Raw genomic sequence first — 27,376 nt, 5'->3', positions numbered from 1 at the left:
GAGAGAGTAAGTTAGAACTAAATCATATATTTTATTTCATCCTTGATATATCTGATCCATTATAAGTCGTGTTAGCAGGTTTTCCGAAACATCAGAGGTGGGTCAGGTGCCATGGAGGAGTGGGCATCACCTGCTGACCAGTCACACCCGCCGTGTGCTCCTTGTCATGATCGGGAATTCACAGAAAAATCTTCGTATATTTACGTTTCCTGGAATAACGTGTCCAGCAGGACTATTGATATATTGTGAAGACGAAAATAAACTCGATGTAGGATTATGTTTCATATGCACAACTCATTATTAAAAACAAAATACTTAATTTAAATAAAATCAGAAAACAAAGATGACTTCAGTACATTATCGTAAGGCGTAATTTTTGAAGTAAAATTTGATTTTACTTCAAAGAGACGGGAATGTCCAGAAACCTTTCAGAAGTATAATATCAGAGCAAGAATAATGGCGATGAGAGTAGTTAAAATAATCATTAAAAACGAATCCAGCGTATTGCAGATTTCTTTCCACTCTAGACTTTTCTTTGAAATTCCAATATTTCTCTGAAGATCAGTACACTCAGCAATGGGGTCCAAGACCTATAAAAATATTGTATCATAAACAAAATGCCAGAATTTTAAACTTATAAAAAGGTAAACGTCGGTTTCTGTAATCCAAAAAATACGCATAAAAGCAACATTTTCGTTATTTTCTTTTGTTCTTTTGGGATTTATTTTTGTGTTTTATTACTATTTTCATTGCCATACTTTTTGAAGATACTTATGCTACAATTTACCAAAAAAATTCATTTTTCGAATTACACGTAAAAATTAAGGACTATAGACTGTCGTTCAGATCATAAGATGAGTGATAATAAAAATAATGTGTAATAATATGCATTAGACTCTCTGATGTTTACCTGATTTAACTTGAATTCACTACACAAAATTTTAGAAATAGAAATTTAAGCATATCAAAACTCTTCCAATTAATTTTAAGATTATTTACCTGTATAAGGAACTTTAGCACCGGGATGTCTAATTCCGGATAATGTGTCATATTTCTCTCTCTTATTTCTTTTATGTTGTCATCGCAGTAGTTTGTGCAGTGAAGATAGTCCAGTTGAGACAATCCAAGAGTTGTTCTAAATAACTTTTCAAAGTCTTCGGATTCTCTTTCCTGTACTTCCAGATCTTTTTTTGTAAAGACACCAAATACTGGGATATCTGAATAAGCAAGGTAATAAAACAAATGTGTAAGTCAATATGTTCATGTACATGTATCATCATTTAACTATTATTTAGGAAACATGAACTAATAAACATTTATTTTTCTTGTAAATGTTGAAAATCTTGAAAATACAAATTATGGGGAAAAATCAACTCTTGAAAACGCTAGGGGTAGCTCTTTATCAAACCATGAACAGGGACAATACCCCTCGGGAAAGAGTTATCGCACTCACAGCCATTGAATAAATTAGTTATAATTGTTTAATAATGAAGAAACTGAAAGCATTCATTTGGCATACAATATAGTAATGAGTTTGACATAAGCATTTCAGTAGAACATCCTAATATGAATGTATTTTCACAATTCGTTTTATACGCGTATACTGGACTTATAAATTTGATCATTTTTGTTATATCCAACTTTCAAAAACGTGAAGGATTCTGTGAAAAAACCCATAAGGGTTGCTGAGTAATGATGAGCTAAATTCAAAATTTCAGACAATATTTTCAGATCGATCAATTGTTTATGGATTTATACATTTAACCGATCATGAAAAATCGGTTATCTTAATACATGTACTTTACAATATCTTACGCATTATGTTGGGGTTTTTATTGTTGTTTTTTTTTTAAATTCACACCTCTTTTTTTGTAGAGTACTCTTGATACCGCCTGCATAAGTTGTACTGGTAAATTTCGATCTGCAGCTGAAGCAACAAAAATAACTCTGTCGAACTTTTTGCATTCTGGTGTTTCGGGATACATCTTATCCGTAAACCATTTTCCGTGTCGTCTTATGTTAAAAATGTAAGAATAATTATTTTTTATAACTTGATTATAATTATTTCAAGATTTTACCGTAAAAAATTCAAAGAAACAAAAAAAAGCACAGATACACAGTAATAACCTGATTTCCCCTGCTACATTAGCAAGATGGACATTGGACGGAATTCTTCCATAAAATAAAAGGTCAAGCAGCTCATATGTCATTTCATCATTTGTATTCTGAAACCCGGCTATTTCAACAAAGTCTGGAAAATCATACTCCCGAAGTGATTTGTCGGCAGAATATAAGTATTTCTCCCTTGATATCCTAATATATTAGAAAAAAACATCCTATAACCCCTTTTCTCAAAATTAATAACTCATCTGTAATGTAGGAATTTATTATTCGTTATCTTCATATGTTTCATAAAAGAAAAGTATTTCCCTTCACGCTTTACCGATTCCCGCTTTGTGTAACTGGTAGTCCCCCAAAATCTGCTGTTCTTCTCCATTTTCGGTAGTTTCCAGTTATGCTAGTTATCATGGTGTTAATGAAGGAGGATTTTCCAGACCCAGGTGTCCCAATAACAGCCACAGTCAATGGTGCACCAGTCTTCTTTCCGATTCGCTCTTTTAACTCTTCCAGTAATTTTTGTTTCTTTTCTTCTGTATTCAAAACGACCTGTCCAATGTAATATGAAAATAATAAATTTACACAAAATTAACATGATTAAAGCAATTCGTGGCATAAAAATAAAAAAGCATTAAAGTTTCCAATGATTTCCTTTGGTACACTCTGACTACACTCTGTAATATAACATGAAATATTTTAAAGTAAAAATAATGTATAAAAAAACTAAAATCTTTTTAACGATTAAAAAACAATGGGCATAAATGACGGTTAATTTATGTTATATACGGTAATCACAGACTAAAAACAAAACTTTATGACAAACATGATTCCAACAGCTTTTCAATCGTAAGTGTCCTTTATTTATTTAGTATTTTTCCACAATCACCATATGGTATTTATGTCTTCAAAATGATTCGATACAGAAGAGCATACTTCGAGTACATTCAGTATGTAGTTAGAGGCATACAACAGACAAATAAATTTATTTTACAGGAATTACAAGAGTCAGCTTTTCCGAATTTCTATGATGCTTATAAACACCATATAAACAAAAACACCTCATTTTTATCCCGTATGTTTTATTCTAACGACGTTATGCCGGTTTACAGGAAGTTGATCCCATCTTTATTGTTTCTATAAGCCACGTTATTGTCCCGTTTACAAATTGCAACTTTTACAAGATGACAAAAAATGGTCTCTATGCGTTAGTTTTTTTTTAACCATATACGGAATTGATGTTTTCAGACTAAGGGAAATTCATAGGTATTTTTTCATGTCTACATTGCGTCATTTGTTTTCTGCATTCACATAAATACAAGAGATATATTCAATACCTTGCATTTCATGTGTATCCTATTATGTACAAGTATGATAGTTATCAAAGAATTAAAAAAAATATACCTAAAAGACTGACACATCTGTTTTATTTTTTTGATATATCTGTAGACCTTTTAGCTCAATTTTCAGATCATGTCAAGGAGCACACGGCGCATTTGACCGGTCGACATGCTTACCCCTCCATGGCGCCTGATCTCAAATGGGATGTTTTCACAAGTTCTTGTTCTTTTGTTTGTATTGTTTTCATGGACGTGAGATTGATTACTGTTCGTTATCTTCATATTCAATTTAAATATTAGTTCATTAACATCTAATGGTGTTATGGGTCAGAATAACCCTAAATGCCAGCAAAGATCAATCACACAGTTTAAACTTAACAATAATTTATTTACAGTAATATACAAATCATTAAGTACAAACTTAGCAAAAATCTAAAAATACATACATCAGAGTGTCCGTTGCTGCACACAATGTCCCAGTGAAATTATATCCCAGTAATACCTCAATGATGCTTATACGACAATTCTTTATGCATCGAATTGACAGGGTATTTATACAGTATTATAAATCTAGAATATTCTAGAAATTGTAAATACATGATATTCCTGGAAAGTTCTAGACATAAACAAAGTTCAAGAATGTTCTAGAAAAAATGACCAAACATATTGACCACTCTGGAATGCTCAAGAAACTTAATGTTACTAATAATATACAAGATGAAACAATACACATCTAACAACACCTCCCCCCTTAAAAAGTTTGAATGTCAATGAAAACTTATATTATTAAAACATAGGTACATTAATACAAAATCTAATTTGTTCACGACACTCTGGACAGGGCATCTGCAATAACATTGTCTTTGCCTTTGATATGCTTAATTGTTATGTTGTATTCTTGTAACAACAAACTCCATCTAGTCAGTCTTTGATTTTTGTTTGACAATTTATGCAAAAATGTCAGGGGGTTGTGATCAGTATACACAAGAATTGGATGCAATGTAACATTCAGATAAACATCAAAATGCTGTAAGGCTAACAACAAAGCAAGGCATTCCTTTTCAATGGTGGAATACTTTTGTTGACATTTTGTAAGTTTCTTTGAAAAATAAGAAACAACTCTATCTACATTATCACTATGTTCTTGAAACAAAGCTGCCCCGATTCCAACATCACTAGCATCAACAGTAAGCTTAAATTGCTTAGAAAAATCTGGAGTTGACAGAACTGGGTTGCTCATAAGGACAGATTTGATTTTATGAAAGGATTTTTCACAGTCCTTTGTCCATTCAAACTTAACCCTCTTCTGCAAAAGATTTGTAAGTGGACTAACTACTGAGGAAAAATTTGGACAAAATTTTCTGTAAAACCCAGCCATGCCCAAAAACCTCATTAACTCTTTCTTGTTTTTAGGAATCGGGAACTTTGCAATAGCTTCCACTTTAGCCATAATGGGTGTAACATAACCTTGACCTACTTTATGACCTAAATACTCTACATAAGCATGACAAAATTCGCTCTTCTCAAGATTTACAGTTAAGTTTGCTTTAGCTAAAATGTCAAATAAAGCACGCATGATTCGGAGATGTTCGTCCCATGTTTTGCTGTATATGACGACATCATCAATGTAGGCCTCGCATCCCTCAAGGTCTTGAAGAAGGGAGTGAATCAAAAGGCATTACTTTATACTGGTAAAGTCCATCTGGTGTAGCAAAAGCAGATATTTCTTTTGCTCTTTCTGTTAACGGTACTTGCCAGTAGCCTTTCAACAGGTCAAATTTACTGACAAATTTCCCATGTTGTCAATGCAGTCATCGATTCTAGGTATTGGATATGAATCAATTTTGGTAACAGAATTCACCTTTCTAAAGTCTGTACATAATCGGTACGAACCGTCCTGTTTTGGTACAAGAATACACGGTGAGCTCCAATCACTTTTACTAGTTTCAACAATGTCATTGTCCAACATGTACTGCACTTCCCTTCTTAGGTACTGCAATTTTATTGGATTCAGACGGTACGGATGTTGTTTGATAGGCAGAACGTCACTCACTATGACATCATGACAAGCTGCATTAGTTTTCTTTGGAACATCCGAGAAGATTTGATGATACTCATTCATCAAGTTTTTAACTTGTTCTTTTTGGTGAATGTTCAAATGTCCAAGTTTGGATCAAAATCAACCAAAATTTCTGTGTTTTTCAAGCGGACACTCTGATTACAATCTTTCTCATTCATTTCTTTACTCGTATCACTTTCAATACAATTTTGAACAGTCTTAGCATTGGCTAAAGTGGAAACTGGTTTTACAGAATTTCGGTCACACCTTTCAAAATACTCTTTTAACATGTTAATGTGACAAACCCGTTTCTCTTTACGTCGACCTGGTGTCTTAACTACATAGTTTACATCACTGATCTTGCTTTCAATTTCATAAGGGCCATAAAATCTGGCCTGTAAAGGATGACCAGGAATAGGTAAAAATAAAAGAACCTTATCACCTGGCTTAAACACCCTATTTCTGGCATCTTTGTCATACCACATTTTCATTTTCATCTGAGAACTCTTCAAATTTTCTTGTGCTAATTTACAAGCATTGTAAAGTTTTTCTTTGAAATCAGACACATAATCTAAAAGATTAAGATCACTAGTCTCAGTCAGCCACTTTTCCTTCAACAATTTCAAAGGACCTCTAACTGTATGACCGAACACCAATTCAAAAGGACTGAACCCAAGAGACTCCTGGACTGCTTCTCGTGCAGCAAATAGTACAAGATGAACCCCTTCATCCCAGTCTTTCTCATACTGGTAACAATAGGTCTTCAGCATTGTTTTTAGGGTTTGATGAAAACGTTCTAGCGCTCCCTGGGACTCAGGATGATAAGCAGTTGATCGATACTGCCTAATACCCAACTCATGCATGACTTGCTGGAACAACCCCGACATAAAATTTGAGCCTTGATCCGACTGAATTGCCTTGGGTGCTCCTACAAAACTGAAGAACTTGGTTAGGGCCTTAACTATGCTCTTTGCCTTTATATTCCTAAGAGGTATGGCTTCAGGAAACCGAGTGGATGTACACATAATGGTAAGTAAATACTGGTTTCCAGATCTGGTCCTAGGCAAAGGTCCTACACAATCCACCAACACTCGACTAAACGGTTCTTCAAAAGCTGGAATTGGTTGGAGAGGGGCGGATGGTATCTTCTGATTCGGTTTACCTACCATCTGACAGACATGAAACGACTTACAAAACTCAGAAACATCCTTCCTTAGCTTAGGCCAATAAAAATGACTCAAAATCCTGTTATAAGTCTTATTGATACCTAAATGACCAGCCATAGGTGTATCGTGAGCTAAACTCATGACATCTCGACGATAAGCAGCTGGGACCACTATCTGGTGAACAACACGCCACACTTCATCTGGAGAAGCGTCAGGTGGTCGCCATTTTCGCATAAGGATGCCATCTTTCATATAGAAGCATTCTCCAACTTTAGTAGCCTCTTCTGGTGGAAGTGCCCTCTTACTAAGTTGAATGATATCTGGGTCTTTATGTTGTTCAGAGAGTAAACGTTCTCGGCTGAGGATGTCCTTGCCTTGGCTAACTAGTGGATGCAACTCATCATCCTCACCACCAAATTTTGGTAAAAGTTCTTTCTTCTCTTTCTTCTTCATATTGTGTGGTTCCATGCTTGTTTGAGTGCCATCAAGGTCAGATAAGAAAGTGTCATTCAAATCAATATCAACAGAGGAATTCGTCTCGTCAAAGGCTTGAGTATGGTCTGCCTCCATTTCTCGTCTTCTGGCCATCGCTCTAGTAACAGCACAGGCTGGATAAATGTCATCATCTTCATCATCGCACATGACATTGGAAGTGATTTTCTCACAAACTATAGGATCAGGTACAACCTTCCCACCGGCTAAATCGTTGCCTGACAACAAAGAAATGCCTGGAACGGGAAGAGTAGGTCGAACACCTACGATAACAGGTCCAGTAACTAAATCTGACTTCAAACTAATTCTGTGCAGGGGAACATCAATGACGCCTAGCTCCACACCCTGTAATAAAACTGACCCACCAGTAGAAGTCTGCTCAGACAAAGGAAGCACGCCCTCTAACAATAACGTCTGTGCAGCACCAGTATCTCTCAAAATCTGAACAGGTTTTATTTCGCTAGAGTCACCGAGTGAAACAAATCCCTGAGACATAAAGGGCTTATAATCCTCCATAGAATCAATAGAACTGGACTGTGAACCCTGGATATCAGGAGTGTCAGAACAAATCGAAACTAAGGCTTCTCTATCACCTCTAACTGCCGTACAAGCGTGTGGTTGAGCTTTATCAAAATCATTTTTTCTCTTAAGTTTAAAGCATTCACTGATCAGATGACCCTTTTTTTTTACAATGACTACAAGTAGGAAGCGACCCTAGACGATCCTTCAACACGTCCTGGACCGGTTTTAGAACCACCTTGGGATGAAGACTGGAGATTTGTGGAAGACTGAGACCCTGAACCACTCTTTTTATATGTGTCTGAATTGGTAGAATTACTGCTAGTCTGAGATCTTGATACAAAATTCTTTTTATGAGACAGAGCATAAGTATCAGACATGACTGCTGCCTCTTCAAGAGTTTTCACATTCTTATCTTCTAAATGTGTTTTCAAATCTTGAGAAACACATTCTTTTAACTCTTCTACCAGGTTGACTTGGCGCATATTAGCAAAAGTTTTATCAAGTTTTTTAGATCTAAACCAGTGATAGAATAAATCTTTCTCTCGTGAAAATTCAACAAATGTTTGGTTATCAAACTTCCTATACTTTCTGAATTTTTGTCTATATGCTTCAGGTACTAATTCATATGCTTTTAATATTGCTGCTTTGACCTTCTCATAGTCTGAACTTTCAGCTACCCCTAGTGCAGAGTATACCTCTGCTGCTTTGCCAACCAGTACACTTTGTAACATTGTTGACCAAACATTTTGTGGCCATTTAAGATTTTCTGCGACTTTTTCGAATTGGAGAAAATACTTGTCTACAGATTTTTCTTGAAATTTTGGAACTAATCTAATATTTTTTGCTGCGTCAAATTCATTCTTGACAAATGACGGTTCTGGTTGGTGCTGTAATCTTAATTTCTCTAACTCAAAGTGCTCTTGTCTTTCTAATTTGTCTAATTCAAATTTTCGTTCTCGCTCTCGTTCTTCTCTTTCTCGGTCTCTTTCTCGCTCTTCTCTTTCTAATTTTTCTCTTTCAAATCGCATTTTCTCTAACTCTAGTTGAAACTGATAGTCTGCCATTTTATAAGAGCCTAACTCTGATCTTACTGTATATTCTGAAAGATCGTATTTTTCAAAAATGTTTTCTTCTACTAGTTTGTTTGCAACCTTAATTCTAATGTCTTGCTTTCTCTGAGAGGATTTAACATCTAACCCAAAATGCAAACAAGTGCAACAAAACTAATGCGATCAAGTCATCCTTTTTTAACGTATCAAAAACCTGAACACTTGGTGAACTAAGAAAGTCTGTGACCGAAAACACCATGTTGATTTCTGCTGGCTTATAATCAAATTTAACGGTTCAATAAACAAAATTCTGACAATAAACTGCAAAAGTGCAAGAAATTCTTTATCCCGGACGAGCCCCCAATTCTGTTATGGGTCAGAATAACCCTAAATGCCAGCAAAGATCAATCACACAGTTTAAACTTAACAATAATTTATTTACAGTAATATACAAATCATTAAGTACAAACTTAGCAAAAATCTAAAAATACATACATCAGAGTGTCCGTTGCTGCACACAATGTCCCAGTGAAATTATATCCCAGTAATACCTCAATGATGCTTATACGACAATTCTTTATGCATCGAATTGACAGGGTATTTATACAGTATTATAAATCTAGAATATTCTAGAAATTGTAAATACATGATATTCCTGGAAAGTTCTAGACATAAACAAAGTTCAAGAATGTTCTAGAAAAAATGACCAAACATATTGACCACTCTGGAATGCTCAAGAAACTTAATGTTACTAATAATATACAAGATGAAACAATACACATCTCACAACAATGGTCTTTCAAAGAAATTTGGTAACCCTATAATCTTCAGTGATTTAAATTATTGTCTCATTCCAAATTCGAGTACCCAAACTGATGCATTAAGCTATCTTAATAATAATAATCTTAATAATAGTTGTTTCTGAGGTATTACCAGAGGGCTTCTGCGGAAGTTTTGCCTCACTGTTTTATTGTACATTACTGAATAAACGATTTGAAAGGGGGAAAAGGCTATCTTTGACAAAAATGAATTTACTTACTCCCTTATAGAAATAGCATGTAGTTAATTCTTCCCATGTTGGCCTTTTGGAATCAGTAAATACTTCTTTTTCGTTTTCATCACTTTTGGCTATGGAAGAAATAAATTATAAATGTAGTGGGTTTTTTTTATTAAAAAATAGATTCTGTTTCCAGAGAAAATTAAAAACAGGTTGGTTAAGAGAGGAGCGCAATTGGCGCTCATTACGTTTTTTGAGTCACGTTTTGTCCGCCATCACATTATAGCTTAAAAGCCTACATAGATGTTGTGAATGGGGAACTATGGCATCCTTTAATTACTTAGATTTGGCAAAACTTTTTCAAAAATACATTCATACATGTATCAAAATTTTGCAAACACAATCATTTATTTCATACTTATTCAGCGTTAAAAATTGCAAAGTCAGATCGAAAGCAGGTCAAAATTCTAGTAATTTAGAATCACAACTACATATGATGTCCATTGTCATATCATATGTAAAATGGTGCACACAACAAACAAGAGGCCCAGGGGCCACATCGCTCACCTGAGCAATTGGTGAGGAAAAAGCACAGATCAGATCAGAACTGAAAGTTTTATGAGGGCGAGGGGGGGGGAGGGGGCTTGAATTTTAACCCCCTAGGGGGTCATGATTTAAACAAACTAGAATCTACACTACCTGAAGATGATTCCCCATAAATATCACTAAGCATGGCTTTGAAGTTTTTGAAAAGAAGATTTTAAAAGGTGTTTCCCTATATTCCTTTGTAAAATTTTTATCGGCCATTTTGGCCCAACCGTCATGATTTGAAGAAACTTGAATCTATACTACCTGAGAATGATTCCACATAAGTTTCATCTTTCCTGGCCCAGTGGTTCTTGAGAAGAAGATTTTTTAAAAAGATTTTTCCTATATATTCCTATGTTAAACTTTGATACCCCATTGTGGCCCCACCCTACTCCTGGGGGTCATGATTTGAACAAACTTGAATCTACACTACATGAGGATGATTCCACATGAGTTTCATCTTTCCTTTCCCAGTCTTGAGAAGAAGATTTTTAAAGATGTTTCTTATATATTCCTATGTTAAACTTTGATCGGGTCATTTTAGCCCCACCCCTCCCCCCGTGCTCATGATTTGAACAAACTTTAATCTACACTACCTGAGGATGATTCCACATGAGTTTCATCTTTCCTGGCCCAGTGGTTCTTGAGAAGAAGATTTTTAAAGATTTTTCCTATATATTCCTTAAAGCAATATGAGCTGTACGTTTGACATCAGAAAATTCTATTGCAAATTTGAGGTTAACTAATTTAAAGACAAAAAAATAAATCATTTATAAACCTCTGTTGTTCATATTTGCGATGGAATTTTTTTATTAGCTTTGATTGAAGCAAAATTTAATTATTGTCGTCCTGTACAATAATGATTTCTTATATAAAACTGTATATTCCGTTTGTACAAAAATATTTCTTCTGAAACATGATTAATCTTTATTTTGGGCTTATTGGTCATAAGGGTTTAAATTACATACAATTTAATCATAATAGCACATTTTACCAGCAAAATAAAATTTTCAAAGATACAGCTCATATTGCTTTAATTAAACTTTGATCGGCCATTTTAACCCCAACCTACCCCCAGGGGTCATGATTTAAACAAATTTGAATCAACACTACCTGAGGATGATTTCACATAACTTTCATCTTTCCTGGCCCAGTTGTTCTTGAGAAGAAGTTTTTTAAAGATCTTTCCTATATATTCCTATGTTAAACTTTGATCGGCCATTTCGGCCCCACCCTACCCCCGGGGGTCATGATTTGAACAAACTTGAATCTACACTTCCAGAAGATGATTCCACATGAGTTTCATCTTTCCTGGCCCAGTGGTTCTTGAGAAAAAGATTTTCAAAGATTTTTCCTATATATTCCTATGTTAAACTTTGATGGGTCATTTTAGCCCCACCCTTCCCCCCGGGGTCAAGATTTGAACAAACTTGAATCTACACTACCTGAGACTGCTTCCCTATAAGTTTCATCTTTCCTAGCACAGTGGTTTTTGAGAAGAAGATTTTTAAAGAATTTTCCTATATATTCTTATGTTAAACTTTGATCGGCCATTTTGGCCTCACCCTACCCCCGGAGAATTATGACTTGAACAAACTTGAATCTACTCTTCCTGAAGATGATTCCACATGAGTTTCATCTTTCCTGGCCCAGTGGTTCTTGAGAAGATATTTAAAGATTTTTCCTATATATTCCTATGTTAAACTTTGATTGGCCATTTTAGCACCACACCTCCCTCCGGGGTCATGATTTGAACAAATTTGAATCTACACTACATGAGGATGATTCCACATGAGTTTCATCTTTCCTGGCCCAGTGGTTCTTGAGAAGAAAATTTCTAAAGATTTTTCCTATATATTCCTATGTTAAACTTTGATTGTTCGTTGTGGCCCCACTCTACCCTGGGGTCATGATTTGAACAAATTTGAATCTACACTACCTGAGGATGATTCCACATGAGTTTCATCTTTCCTGGCCTAGTTGTTCTTGAGAAGAAGATTTTTAAAGATTTTTCCTATACATTCCTATGTTAAACTTTGATCGGCCATTTTGGCCCCACCCTCCCCCCAGGGGTCAACAAACTTGAATGGACACTACCTGAGGATGATTCCCTATAAGTTTCATCTCTCCTGGCACATTGAAGGAGATTTTTAAAGAATTTTCCTATATATTTCTATGTTAAACTTTGATCAGCCATGTGGCCACGCCCTAACCCTGGGGGTCATGATTTGAACAAACTTGAATGGACACTACCTGAGGATGATTCCCTATAAGTTTCATCTCTCCTGGCACATTGATTCTTGAGAAGAAGATTTTTAAAGAATTTTCCTATATATTTCTATGTTAAAATTTGATCAGCCAGCGTGGCCCCGCCCTAACCCTGGGGGTCATGATTTGAACAAACTTGAATCTACACTACCTGAGGATGCTTCCCTATAAGTTTCATCTTTCCTGGCACAGTGGTTCTTGAGAAGAAGATTTTTAAAACATAGCATCAAATTTTCACTATTTCTGAATTATCTCCCCTTGAATAAGGGCGTGGCCCTTCATTTGAACAAACTTGAATCCCCTTTACCCAAGGATAATTTGTGGCAAGTTTGGTTGAAATTGGCCTGGTGGTTCTTGAGGAGAAGATGAAAATGTGAAAAGTTTACGACATTAACGACGACGACAACGACAACAGCAACGACAGACGACGGACAAATTTTGATCAGAAAAGCTCATTTGAGCCTTCGGCTCAGGTGAGCTATAAACTGCTAGACGTTCAAATTAAGATACTTAACTCTCAATGGTCCTGCGTGACGAGTATAGGTAAAAATTTATCTGAACTATTTTGTCTTTAGAGATTTTTTTGCTCTGTACCTGTTTCTTCTTTGTGTTGAAATCCCCAACAGGCAAGGGGTGGAGTTTCCATATGGGTAAAAATTTCGAGAGAGGGACGTTAAAAACAACAGGAGATAAACATATTCTAAACTATGACTTCAGAATCATTGCTTCATGGAATTATTAAGTCGATTTGAACGTGACGGTAAAGTACTCCAATAAAGTGACGCGACATAATTTAACAATTAAGTTAAAATAGTTAAGAATTTTGTGAAGATAAAGGTAAGACATTGTTGAATACCCGATGGACAAGGTGTGGTAAGGCTAGGAATACTCTGTAGGGTTAATCAAACTCACCTTAGTTGAATGGAATGTTTTAACATGCATTCTCTGTAAGCACCAAAAAATTTACTATAGTGCTTGGAAACAACATATCTCCGATTTTGATGAAATTTGCACCACAGGTGCACCTTGGTACAAAACCAGCAAATATGGTGTTAGAAGTTTCCCACGTGCACCCGGTTGCCATGGAGACGGATCCATTGAATTTGGCCATTTTCAGCCATTTTTGACCAAACAAAAACATGAAAATTGAGGAAATATGAATGCATTTTTATCTTTATGTAGTGAACTCAAAAATAAATCTTTGTATCATAAGAAAACATCAACTGTTAAAGAATACAGGGCATATAACCAGTTATTCCAGAATTGACCCGACTCTTAGGAAACGGTTCTGCAAAATAGCATAGTTTCTCAAAATATGAAAAATGGAAAATTTGGCATTTTTTGAGAAATTTAAGGTTAAATAAAAAAAAATTGTCTACAGAAATTTTTCAAATCATATGCGTGTCGTCAAACGTCAGTATTAGTAGTGTCCCCTCATGAAAAAAATGGAGTGGGATCTCAATGCTATTTTTAGTAACATGTATCTAAAAATAGACTTTTTCAGAAAAATCCAAAAAATGAATTTTGGGCTTAAGTTTAAGATGCCATTGCTAGGTAATTATGAAATATACTGTAAAAGTCAATATGCTAATGTCAGCGACTAGACACCAATAACTACCATGCATATTATTTTCAGGGATTTCCGTTTTCTATTTATAGCTTCAAATGCCTAAATATAGACATGTCTAATAAAATGATGAAAAATGTCAATTTTCCATCATTTTGAAGCTCCACAGAATCATAAATAATAAAAATATGGATCTCTCCAATATTTCATCAATAAGAACAAGGAATAGTATAATATCTCAAAAATTATTGAGGACAGGCCCTCATCTCTATAAATAGTACAAATGTCTAAAAATAGACACATATGAAATTAACTGTTTAATGTTGATTTTCCACCAATTCTCAAATTAGAGACGGGAAATTTACCGACTTACTGTCATTAAATGTAACTGATATTATGTGACTGACAAGAACAAAAGAACATTCAGTGGAATGCAGCATGATAAGCAGAGGTTTCCATTTCTATTTATAGTAACACATGTTTAAAAATAGACGTAATGCGAAATATCGGGAAAATGTCGTTTTTTGTACTTTTTTCTAAAAATTTGGATGAATAATTGCTGACTATCTATTTTTAACTGCCATTGGCATATGGTGACCAACAAGTAAAAGAAAGTCTTATATCAATTACAAAATGAGAAGCAGTGGTTTCCATTTCTATTTATAGTAACACATGTTTAAAAATAGACGAACTGCAAAATATCGGAAAAATGTCGTTTTTTGTACTTTTTTCTCACATTTTGGATGAACAATTGCAGACTATATGTTTTTAACTGCTATTGGAATATGGTGACCAACAAGTAAAAGAAAGCACATAATGAGAAGCAGAGGTTTCCATTTCTATTTATAGTAACATATGTTTGAAAATAGACGTGATGCAAAATATCGAAAAAATGTCATTTTTTTGTACTATTGTCTTACATTTTGGATGAATAATTGCTGACTATCTGTTTTTAACTGCTATTGGCATATAGTGACCAACAAGTTAAAGAAAGCATTATATCAAAAACAGAATGAGAAGCAGAGGTTTCCATTTCTATTTATAGTAATATGTGTTTAAAAAAAGACGTACTGTAAACTATCGGAAAAATGTCATTCTGTACTTTTTTCTAAAATTTTGGATGCATAATTGCTGACTATCTGTTTTTAACTGCTATTGGCACATGGTGACCAACAAGTAAAAGAAAGCCTTATATCAAATACAGAATGAGAAGCAGAGGTTTCCATTTCTATTTATAGTAACATGAGTTTAAAAATAAACATACCGTAAATTATCGGGAAAATGTTTTTTTTTCTACTTTTTTCCTCACATTTTGGATGAGCAATTGCAGACAATATGTTTTTACTGCTATTGGCATTCAATGACCAACAAGTAAAAAAGGAATTATATGAAATACAGAATGAGAAGCATAAGTTTCCATTTCTATTTATAGTAACACATGTTTGAAAATAGACATACTGCAAATTCTTGAGAAAATATAGACTTTTGCATTTTTCTTAACATCAGGAATGGATAATGTGCAGACAAACGGCTGATATTTGTTATTGACAGAAGGTGACTAACGAGCATGAAAAAGCTTTAGCAAAAATGTATAAGAATAATGTGTAAAGGTATTTTTCCATTTCTACTTATACTAACGTATAGTTATACAGCTCAACAAACTTTTTAACGAGGCTGGGGGGTGGCAGCCATTTTCAGACTATTTCTATCTCCTTTAAAAGGAGAGCTCCATATAAAGATATAGAAAATGATCAAAATTTAAAACTAAAATTCATGATTTTTTTCTTTGTCAAATGAATGTTGACAGCTTAAGATACCATATCTAAAAAAATAAGTTAAATCTGGTGGTTACTTTGTGGTTAAATTGTTGACCCCCCAGCCTCCTTAAGCTCACGTGGTTTTTCGCACAGATTAAGGTCACATTGTTGTAATATAAAATTCTGTATCGGGACAACAAAATACATTTTAAAAGTAGTGTTAACCTAATTTGAGATTTATTTCATTAACTGCAACATAATTCACACAAATCAATTTGTAGAACTTTGATATATTCATGGTTGAAAAAAAAACAACTATTCTCATTTGAATTTTTTATCCGTTCTTTTGTAAGCAATAGCTCTTCGCAGAAACGTAGACATGGGTACAGTACAGCTACTGTAACTTGTATTTTCTGTACATTTTGACTCTGTAACTCGGGGTGGTAATAGTATTTTTCATCTGTTTGACTACTTTCTATGTTAATCAGGTGGGATTTTTAAGCCCCAACTTCTAAACTCTAGAATCATGAAAGATTAATCCCACTACAAAATTTTAACGTTTCAAACCGTAAATGTTAAGAATTTTCCTTTTCATAGAAGGATTTTACTATTTAAAAAAATAAACAATACTTCATTATCCTACCCTTTAGTGTGGTTTCCTTTTGCAATATTATCCATTTTCGGCGCTGTATTTCGACGAAACAAAGAGGAGTATGGTAAATGAGCAAAGCTTTTTAAAAAATACTCACCCTTAAGAAGAAAATTTGAAAATTTCAAGGACATGGGAATCAAGGAAAGCTCGTTTATACAATTTGTAAAAACCCATTGTAGAATCGTATAGTTGAAACATCCTACCATTTATTTATAAATTTTCCTTTAAATCATCCACTTTTGAAACTTAAGATTATAATTTTAAAAGACATTTACGCTAGACATTATATATGTGATATAAAGAAGGGTTATGCCATTGTACTGCAGTTCGAAAATAGTAATGTTTATTACAATAATGTGTCCTTAATTTGTGCGAAAAACCATGTGAGCTTAAAAAGTTTGTTGAGCTGTAAATAGACATTCAGCAATTAATCAAGAAAATATAGAATCATTCGATTTTCTCAAATTAGGAATAGGAAATTGCAGTCAAACTTTCACTAGCTGTAACTGACATAATGTAACCGACACGTACAAGAGAGCAGTAACTGAAATGCATGATAAGGTGGGTTTCCATTTCTATTTATAGTAACACATGTTTTAAAATAAAGGCTCAAGTGAGCTTTTATGATCATTTGTGCCTTGTCAGTTGTTGTCATTCTCATTGTAAACTTTTTATTTTTTCATTTTCTTATCAAGAACCACTGGGTTAATTTCAATTTAACTTGCCACAAAGTATCCTTGAATGAAGGAATAATACCTTTTCTCTGTTCGATTTTTCACTAGCAAAGTCATTTCTGTAACTAAAGTTACTCCCCATTCTCTCATAAAGACAAGTTGATTTTTAGCAGTAGTAGTATTTTAAAACGTAATAAGAAATCTTTTTCAAACACAGATACCAATGTATGACAGCTTATTGCCATGAAAATCAAGTCTTTAAAAAGGAGATAAAACTCTAGGGTCATAACAAAATTCGTGTCGGAAGCAAATTAAAAGTGAAGAGGGGGGTCCAAACATGAAACCCTATTTCATGGAAGGGGGATCGAACTTCTTTAAGTACCATTTTTTTTCTTTCAAACACTACCACTTACCCTTATTCGACTACACTGCAACATGCCTGCATGAAAGGGGGGGGGCTAAATTTACTCCCAAATGTTTATTACCTATATGATTTCTATCTTTGACCCCTCCCCCCGGGTTCCAACAACTATATGTATGTTTATACGTAAAATAATTTTTTAAAAACCAAAACAACAAATATTTTTAAATGCTTTAGTTAAAGTCTAGAGATATATGCATGTATAGAGAGAGAGAGAAATCGGAAGTAAGCCAACTCAAAACATTTGGGCAAATTTCGGATTACTTTCGAAGAAATTCAGGTAAGGCATGCATGGATCAAAGGGGATCTGGATCCCTGAAATATTCAACTTTATTATTTCACCCCCCCCCAAAAAAAAAAACGAAGTTTGGGGATATATAGGAATCAGCTTGTCCGTCTGTCCATCTGTCCATCTGTCTGTGCAAAAGTGTCCGGTCCATATCTTCCTAAATGAGGAACATTAGAATCTACTACTCCACACAAAGATTGCTCATGACCTTAGGGTGTGTCACGACCTTGACCCAAGGTCATTTGGGGAAGTTCAAAGTCACTAAAAAATTTAATTCGTGTCCGGTCCACATCTTTCTTACGGATAAACTTGGCATGTTCTTATTTCACACAAAGATTTCTCATGACCTAAGATTGTTTCATAACCTTGGCCCAAGGTCATTTAGGGAAGTTCAAGGTCACTGAAAAAAGTTTCATAATTCGTGTCCAGTCCATATCTTTCTTATGGATAAACTTGGTAGGTTTTCATTTCACACAAAGACTGCCCATGCAATAAGAGTGTGTCATGACCTTGGGCCAAGGATATTTGTGGAAGTTCAAGGTCACTGGAAGAAATATTTCATAATGTGTGTCCGGTCGATATCTTTTTTATGGATTAACTTGATATGTTCTTATTTCACACGAATATTGCCCATGACCTAAGATTGTGTCATGACCTTGAGCCAAGGTTCTTTAGGGAAGTTCAAGGTCACTCAAAAAATTTCATAATTTGTGTCCAGTCCAGATCTTTCTTATGGATAAACTTGGTATGTTCTCATCTCACACAAAGACTGCCCATGACTGAAGGTTATGTCATGACCTTGAACCAAGGTCATTTTGGGAAGTTCAAGGTCATTGAAGAAAAATTTCATAATTTGTGTCCGCTCCATATCTTTCTTATGGATGAACTTGGTAGGTTCTTATTTCACACAAAGGTTGCTCATGACCTAAGAGTGTGTCATGATCTTGACGCAAAATCATTTGGGGAAGTTTAAAGCCACTTGAAGAAAAAATTTTATTATTTGTGTCTGGTCCATATCTTTTTTTATGGCTAAACCTCAATCTACTACTTCACACAAACCTTGCTTATTATCTGATTTTCTGTCATGACTTTGATCCAAGGTCATTAATGCAAGGCCAAGGTCACTGACAGAAAAAGTCCATAATTCGTGTCTGGTCCGTATAATTAGTCTTTTTTTTTTATAAGGATGAGCCTTCGTTTCATTTATGAAAATATTATGAGAAATTACATTTGCATTAAAAATGTTGTAGCATTTCACTTTTCTCTTAGATCCATTAAATATTCATGATTTAACACCTCTGAAAAACCCAGCGGGGGTATTTAGTCCCGTTTAGACAGTTCTAGTTTAAACTGACATAGTGATTTGAACCACTACCTCCTAGGGAAATTTTCTAGATGCACCTAACAAAAAAAATTCAATCGGGCTCCGGCTGTCGACCTGAATATAAACGATTAATTCATTAAGAAAATCGCTGTCATTTGAGTGTTGTAATGCAGGGAAAACATACTTTTGTGATACATGTATTGGAATGAGGTGGACGCGTTGGCGCGCCAAATACAATTAGCCATGTCAGTTACAGCTAATGAAAGTTTTGCTGCAAATTTCATATCCCTAATTTGAGGAAAACGAACGATTCTTTATTTTCCTGATTATTTATAAATATGTGTTATTATAGGCAGGAATGTAAAAATACTCTTAAACATTATTCTTATACACTTTAGCTAAAGCTTTTTCATACTCTTTAGTCATATTCTGTCAATAACAAATAAAAGCCGTTTGTCTGCACTTTGACCATCCCTGATGTTAGGAAAAAAGTGCGAAAGTCTACATTTTCTCGAGAATTTGCAGCATGTCTATTTTCAAACGTGTTACTATAAATAGAAACAGAAACCTCTGCTTCTTATTCTGTATTTCATATATGCTTTCTTTTACTTGTTGGTCACTGAATGCCAATAGCAGTAAATAACATATTGTCTGCAATTGCTCATCCAAAATGTGAGAAAAAAGTAGAAAAAAAAAACATTTTCCCGATAATTTACAGTATGTCTATTTTTAAACTCATGTTACTATAAATAGAAATGGAAACCTCTGCCTCTCATTCTGTTTTTGATATAATGCTTTCTTTTACTTGTTGGTCGCCATATGCCAAAAGCAGTTAAAAACAGATAGCCAGCAATTATGCATCCAAAATTTTAGAAAAAAAATACAAAAATGACATTTTTCCGATAATTTACAGTACGTCTATTTCTGAACACATGTTATTATAAATAGAAATGGAAACCTCTGCTTCTCATTCTGTTTTTGATATAATGCTTTCTTTTACTTGTTGGTCACTATATGCCAATTGCAGTTAAAAACAGATAGTCAGCAATTATTCATCCAAAATGTAAGGAAAAATTACAAAAAACGACATTTTTCCGATATTTTGCAATTCGTCTATTTTTAAACATGTGTTACTATAAATAGAAATGGAAACTACTGCTTCTCATTTTGTAATTGATATAAGACTTTCTTTTACTTGTTGGTCACTATATGCCAATAGCAGTTAAAAACAGATAGTCAGCAATTATTCATCCAAAATTTTAGAAAAAAAGTACAAAAAACCGACATTTTCCCGATATTTCGCATTACGTCTATTCTTAAACATGTGTTACTATAAATAGAAATGGAAACCTCTGCTTATCATGCTGCATTCCATTGAATATTCTTTTGTTCTTGTCAGTCACATAATATCAGTTACATTTAATCACAGAAAGTCGGTAAATTTCCCATCTCTAATTTGAGAATTGGTGGAAAATCAACATTAAACAGTTAATTTCATATGTGTCTATTTTTAGACATTTGTACTATTTATAGAGATGGGAGCCTGTCCTCAATAATTTGTGAGATATTATACTATTCCTTGTTCTTATTGATGAAATATTGGAGAGATCCATATTTTTATTATTTATGATTCTGTGGAGCTTCAAAATGATGGAAAATTGACATTTTTCATCATTTTATGAGACATGTCTATATTTAGGCATTTGAAGCTATAAATAGAAAACGGAAATCCCTGAAAATAATATGCATGGTAGTTATTGGTGTCCAGTCTCTGACATTAGCATATTGACTTTTACAGTATATTTCATAATTACCTAGCAATGGCATCTTAAACTCTGCCGAAATTTCATTTTTTGGATTTTTCTGAAATATGTCTATTTTTAGATACATGTTACTAAAAATAGCATTGAGATCCCACTCCATTTTTTTTCATGAGGGGACACTACTCATACTGACGTTTGACGACACGCATATGATTTGAAAAATTTCTGTAGACAATTTTTTTTATTTAACCTTAAATTTCTCAAAAAATGCCAAATTTTCCATTTTTCACATTTTGAGAAACTATGCTACTTTGCAGAACCATTTTCAAAGAGTGGGGTCAATTCTGGAATAACTGGTTATATGCCCTGTATTCTTTAACAGTTGATGTTTTCTTATGATACAAAGATTTATATTTGAGTTCACTACAAAAAGATAAAAATGCATTCATATTTCCTCAATTTTCATGTTTTTGTTCGGTCAAAAATGGCCGAAAATGGCCAAATTCAATGGATCCGTCTCCATGGCAACCGGGTGCACGTAGGAAACTTCTAACACCATATTTGCTGGTTTTGTACCAAGGTGCACCTGTGGTGCAAATTTCATCAAAATCGGAGATATGTCGTTTCCAAGATTTTTTGGTGCTTACAGAGAATGCATGTTAAGTATTAAAGACTGATTTGTGGTTTAAAAGAATTTTATTATTAGGATGAGAATTATGAGAATAATTGAGATTTGTAGGTGTAGAGATAATTGTCCTTAAAAACAGTCATGATAATGAGTAATAAAGAAAAAGACGATATAACTTTTTACCTGACAGTTTGTTTTACCTCAACTGTTTTTGTTTTTTCAATGGACTTTTATCTTAATTACGAGTACTGTTCATTATATTTATATGATAAGCACCAGATGTGTGTTTTAACATACCATTTCCCTTGAGCTCTATTACAAATTTTCCTTCAAACAGCAATCCGGTTTCTTCATTGAAGGCAGTGTAACCAATCTTCGTATGCCTTTCCTTATCTGAAAGTTTTTTGATATTTTGATTTTTTTAAACTATGGGTGTTCAAGGGAATTGATATAGTAAATTTTAATGTAGATGCATATGTTTCAATGACTAAATAATCAATTTAAAAGGAAAATATCATTCAATCATGACCGTTCACGGTAGCTCAGTCGGTAGAGCGTTCGCTCCGTGATCGGGATGTCGTGCGTTCGCATCTCGGCCGCGACTGACCTAGTCGTTAAAATGGGTAGCAACTGTTCCTTCGCCATGCGCTCGGCACTTTGAAGTGAAAGTTGCGGGTCCTTCGGATGAGACCTTAAAAACCGAGGCCCCGTGTCAGCGGCAGGCGTTGGCACGATAAAGACCCCTCACTGCTCAATGGCCCTGAGTGCCGAGTAAAGGTCAAAATTTGAAGCCCTTCACCGGCATACGGTGACGTCTCCATATGAGTGAAAAATTCTCGAGAGGGACGTTAAACAATATACAATCAATCAATCATTCAATCATGGTTGCACAGCAAGGATAGATAAACATATCGCATAAATTAAATGTCAGGGTTCTGCATCATTTTAAATTTACATGTGGCTCAAATTTTAAAATATTTGTTTAACTTACAGGAACTTGTTGTTTGGACATCCCTTGGCTGGAGAAGATTTTGAACTGTACTTTTACCACATGAAGCGTCCAAAGCTGAGAGGAAAAGTTTAATGGCTTCTGCTCCTTTATGTAAAATCAATTTTACAAACTGCAAAGTTTCTTTTCTACAACACTCATTGCTCCTATGTATTAATTCCAGTTCATCTGAAGATATCATCCCAGTACTCAAAAAAGGGGTTTGAATTGAGCGAATGCTCACTATATCCAGTAGCTCCGGTAAATTGTCCAAAATATTTCCTTTGACTTGTTCAATGTCTGAAAATTGAAACACATTAGTTTCAACACACTCTTACTCACACACTTAACCCGCACCTCCCCCTCCCTAAACACAGAGAAAGAAAGAAAGAGATTTCACTTTTTTCTACTTTTGAAATATTGTGTATGATTTAAAATTTAGATCAACATAGGTTTTAGTGACTTGATATTAAAAAAAGCTTCAAACTGTTGATTAAACACGTAATAAAGCAATAAGTGTCGAAAGAGCAAGTACTGCATTCTTTTATTCATATTGTGTTTTATTAAGATAAATTAGATGTTATTAGATAGTGTTACCAATATCCCGATATTTCGATGTATCTGGAACAAGTTGGTCATAAATATGTTTATTTTTCTCCTTCAGTTTTTCTAGAACAACTCCAATTTTCTCATCGGATTGATCTTTCAAATATTTCAAGAAGGCTTCAGCTTTCATTGTTCTCAAACCCGGCTGGTAGAACATTTCAATAACTGAACCAAAAATATCAGCAACTTCTTGTTCTTTTAGTAAACATTGCGGCTCAAGTTCCTCTAGAAGGAAGCTGTAACATCTCTCCAAAAGGGACCTATGTGTAATCTCAGGTATTGGACCATCAGCTGATTTCAGAATATCAGAAGGTGGATCTGTAATACAAAACAAATATTCCTGGATGATTTTTTTTTCAAGTCACACCCAATATTGTATGTAACTCAATTACTCAAGTGGGTAAAATGACTTTTAAAAAATGTCCTTAAAATTTCCTTTTAAATACCTGTTCGTTCGTGTGCTTCTCTGATCTGAACTTCAATGTTGTACTTTTCTTTTGTCAAAAGTGTTCGAACATCTCTAGATTCGAATAGGTGTGCTAAAAATCTGCAGATACCCTCTTTTTCTATGAATTGTTTTAACTTTGCAATGGCGTAAGGTGACTCCGTTTGAAGAACAATTATAATAGATCCTAAAGATGTTTTATCAAAAGTAAAGTGTGTTCCTTGAGCAAACAATTCTTCCGAGTTTGGGATTTCTTTTATCACTTTCTCAAGAACTCTTTCATTTCCATCAACACCAGAGATTATCATTTTTATTTTCTGTATTTCCATTTGAGGAGCTAAAAAAGGAATGGTGTTTATTAATGCTATGTCAATTCAAACATTAGTAAAAATTTAGTTGGTTTCTTGTTACATCATTTTTCTTCCTGGATATTATTTTTTAAAAACAATTTTTTGACATCTGGTTTTAAAGCGAAAGAGAACTATGAGTATATGCTGAATAACCCCTGGTATAATTCCTCTTGAAGTTAATTGAAATGATAAATCTTACAAACTATGCTGTTATCTACTTTTTCAGGTATTAGCTGGCTCAGTGCATACTGATCACTTATTAATAGGACATGATTCTTTCATGATTTGTTTGTACACTTTAGATCAAAGTATGCTTTAATGGATGTCAAGAGAAACTGAGCGGTTTTGATTTTTCATAAATTAACAGGACCAAATTAGGCACTAACTAGCTCTCCTGTCACTACCTGAATGAATGGGATTTCCAAAAATATTTTTTAAAATATGTGATTAAGGGCCCTTATTATACAATCATGCAATAACTATATGACAAGGTGGAGATAACGAACAAAGATAGAAGAAATATAAGGAATAGAATACCGGGGTATATGGAGATAACGAACAGCATTCAAGCTCAACAGTCCATTCGAAAGTGTCGATCTTATAAAAAAATATATATAAACAATACAAACATGTGAAGCGGGCATAAAACAGAAACCCAAGAAAATCCCCAAAGTAAGATCAGATGCGTAGAAGAAGTAATTTAAGGGAGGCAGAACACATGTCACAGGACTCAAAAAGACAGATCACGTCATAGTCGGTGCTGATGTACTGTACTTCTTTGTTAAAATAAACTGTTCATGTGTAATTTTATTCTTCAATGTTTTGTTAAAATGTGTTTAAAAAAAATATTTTAAATATTTCAAGATCTTGCCAACATTTAGATATTTTGAAATTGCCAAATCCACACATCCGCTTTCTTTACCCTGCAATCTGACGTCAGTGAAATCAAAGACGTAGTATTTGAATTCTCAGTGCAGTGAGATCAAATACATAGTAGCTAAACCCGTCATGATCAGTTTTATTTCATAATGAACACGCCACAGTCAATTTATCGTGATAATTTCTAAAGCATATATTTTAACTATATTTTTCGTGTATGGTTACAGAGATTCTCCTCTCTATTTAGACAATTTTGTGTTTTTATGTTTTCGTGTGACGTCACAATTAATTCCCCGCATTTGGAAAATGTAAACGTGAAGCGTGTCTAATTCTAGTTCTGTCTAATTGTCTAAGTCTAATTCAACGATGTCCTGAGCGATATTGGGTTAAACTTTACCCTGCAATATTTATACAGTTAATTAGTACGCAGAAGGATTGACATTTAATCGTAAATTTAGCAATATTAATTGACAGTTTTTTTTTTCCAAAATGAAGTGTTTGTTGTTGGAGCTGCCTTGAAAAATGCTGAATTTACCCCACCCAAATGCTTTCAGATAATTTAAACACTATAAATATACTCCGAAATATTTGAGTATATAGTGTCATCTAACATATTTATTATTTTTGCGTAAAAATTCGCATTATGGACTCCATATTGGACCCGTAAACATGAAGTATTAAAACTCCATATAAACATTATACAGCGCGATATTTGTGAGGCAATATCTTTCAAATAAGTCAAAAAATCTCACGACAGGACCTTTTTAAATGTTAAGTATATACCTAATTAGTAATATAAAACATTTGAATGAAATTCATTGAAAGTATTTTGTTCCAGCTCAGGGTCCTCCTTAAGCATCCCCTTTTTACCGGTCATATGAATGAATAAATATCTATTAAGAATACAAGATGTGCACTTCGAAAAAAAAATACCTATCATGGAAAAATGCACGTCACCACCCACAAATTCCACTTTCAATTCTTCTTCATTTTCTGAAAAAAGAAAGGGTCATTTGCATGAATATCTTGTATCAAAACCTATATCAAACATTCTTTCGCTTTTTTCCCCATAATGACAACAGTTACTGCAGAATATTTTGTCACCTGTTTTCTCCAAGCCAGTCCTGTCTATCTCTTTCAAAAGACGCTCTGCAAGATTGTTTATTTTATGCTTTTTCAGAATTGAAAGCAATTTAAGATATGATCCTGGTAATCTTTTGGCTATAAGATTTAGAAGCAAAATAGCTGCTTTGGATTTCTTTTTCTCAGCCGATATTTCTTGATGATCCTCAATAGAAAGGAGATTTTCTTCCAAGAAATCGTCAACAATGCTATCGCTTTCACTTGATATCCTGTGCATGACTTCTCCTAGAAGTTCATCTCTATTTTCATTCAATATCATGTCCAAACATTTACAGTTTAGAACTTAAATGGAAAAAACTGTATTAGTTTCATTTATAGAAAAGGTAATATTTTTAAAGCACAATAAATATTTCTTAGAGTTCTTCCTAACGTTCCTGTTCAAAAACTGGTGTCCGACTTCAAAACAAATAACGAGAAATTTTATAAAACTTGATTCTTTGTTAGACTTTGGTTGACAAATTTTTACCTGGTTAATTAATTAAGATAAAGAATGTAATGATGAATTGCAATATACAAAAAAAGAATGATTATACCTTTATCAGTGGTCTTTACATTTTCATTTGTCGAGGTTTCAATGCTTGGAAGAGAAAGAAAACAATGAAATCCTTCCTCCTGAGGATAAAATATTATCATTCTTGATAATTCTGTCAAATGATTTGGATGCTGTAACAATCTTTGTAAAATGAAGTCGCATTTCTTTGCTCGAGGTATTCCGATAAGGAAGGAATTTTCATCTGTGTTCAAAATATTGTGCTGTACGAGATAATCTACTAGAACATTTGGTTCCATTTCCCTTTTAAGAAATTTATAGTGCCTCCTTATGTCTTGTGTTTTCAAGATGATCCTATTCCCTGCATTACAATTTTCCTCTCTACAGCACACTATTGATTCTCTTTTCATTCTTGGAAAGATTAGAATGCTGAAGAAAAAAAAATATAATTTCATGTTGTTGTTTTGACATTAATAATCAACGTGCTAAATAAATAACACTTTTTTCACTGATAAAAAGTCCATGTCAATCATTGAAAATAATGATAAGGTACGAGTAAGTTGACATAAAAGATTACTATAAGTGACATCAAGAAATCGTCTGGAAAAATACAAAACATGGTTATTTTACATTAGTATTTATAAAGCTTTGAACTTTATGAGAAGTTTCTAAGAGAATTGCCGTAAAGAAAACGTTAATAAGTACTATAATCTAGAGATAGAATACCATTTTTACTTACCGGTTGCACAATTTGAATTTCAGAAATTCTTTTTCACTCCTATTACGATGCGATTATATTTGCAA

At 33.9% G+C, this 27,376-nt stretch overlaps 1 protein-coding gene across 1 annotated transcript; it reads right to left on the bottom strand.

Annotated features, from left to right (window-relative positions):
* Positions 1–428: 428 nt before the first annotated feature.
* Positions 429–26,361, bottom strand: LOC134271809 (uncharacterized). The gene is made up of 10 exons (XM_062754030.1): positions 26,044–26,361; positions 25,873–25,932; positions 23,823–24,047; positions 23,257–23,583; positions 22,904–22,959; positions 2,444–2,667; positions 2,128–2,313; positions 1,862–2,013; positions 1,000–1,217; positions 429–590 (listed from the first exon to the last, which is right to left on the bottom strand). Exons 1-10 carry the CDS (start codon positions 26,339–26,341, stop codon positions 429–431), a joined length of 1,908 nt encoding a protein of 635 aa, XP_062610014.1. The 5' UTR covers positions 26,342–26,361.
* Between the last annotated feature and the right edge of the window lie 1,015 nt (positions 26,362–27,376).

The sequence above is a fragment of the Saccostrea cucullata genome, unplaced genomic scaffold (assembly GCF_032062105.1).
Source record: "Saccostrea cucullata isolate Sc308-1 unplaced genomic scaffold, CSIRO_AGI_Scuc_v1 ctg8344, whole genome shotgun sequence".
NCBI classification, from domain to species: domain Eukaryota; kingdom Metazoa; phylum Mollusca; class Bivalvia; order Ostreida; family Ostreidae; genus Saccostrea; species Saccostrea cuccullata.
This window is presented reverse-complemented; position numbering and strand designations above follow the sequence as displayed.

Coding starts and splice junctions, on each gene's coding strand:
- LOC134271809 (XM_062754030.1), bottom strand. CDS start 26,341: ATGATATTGAATGAAAATAGAGATGAACTTCTAGGAGAAGTCATGCAC. Junction 25,933..26,043: donor GACTGGCTTGGAGAAAACAG/GTGACAAAATAT, acceptor TTCTTTTTTCAG/AAAATGAAGAAGAATTGAAA. Junction 22,960..23,256: donor ATCGAAATATCGGGATATTG/GTAACACTATCT, acceptor TTCAATTTTCAG/ACATTGAACAAGTCAAAGGA.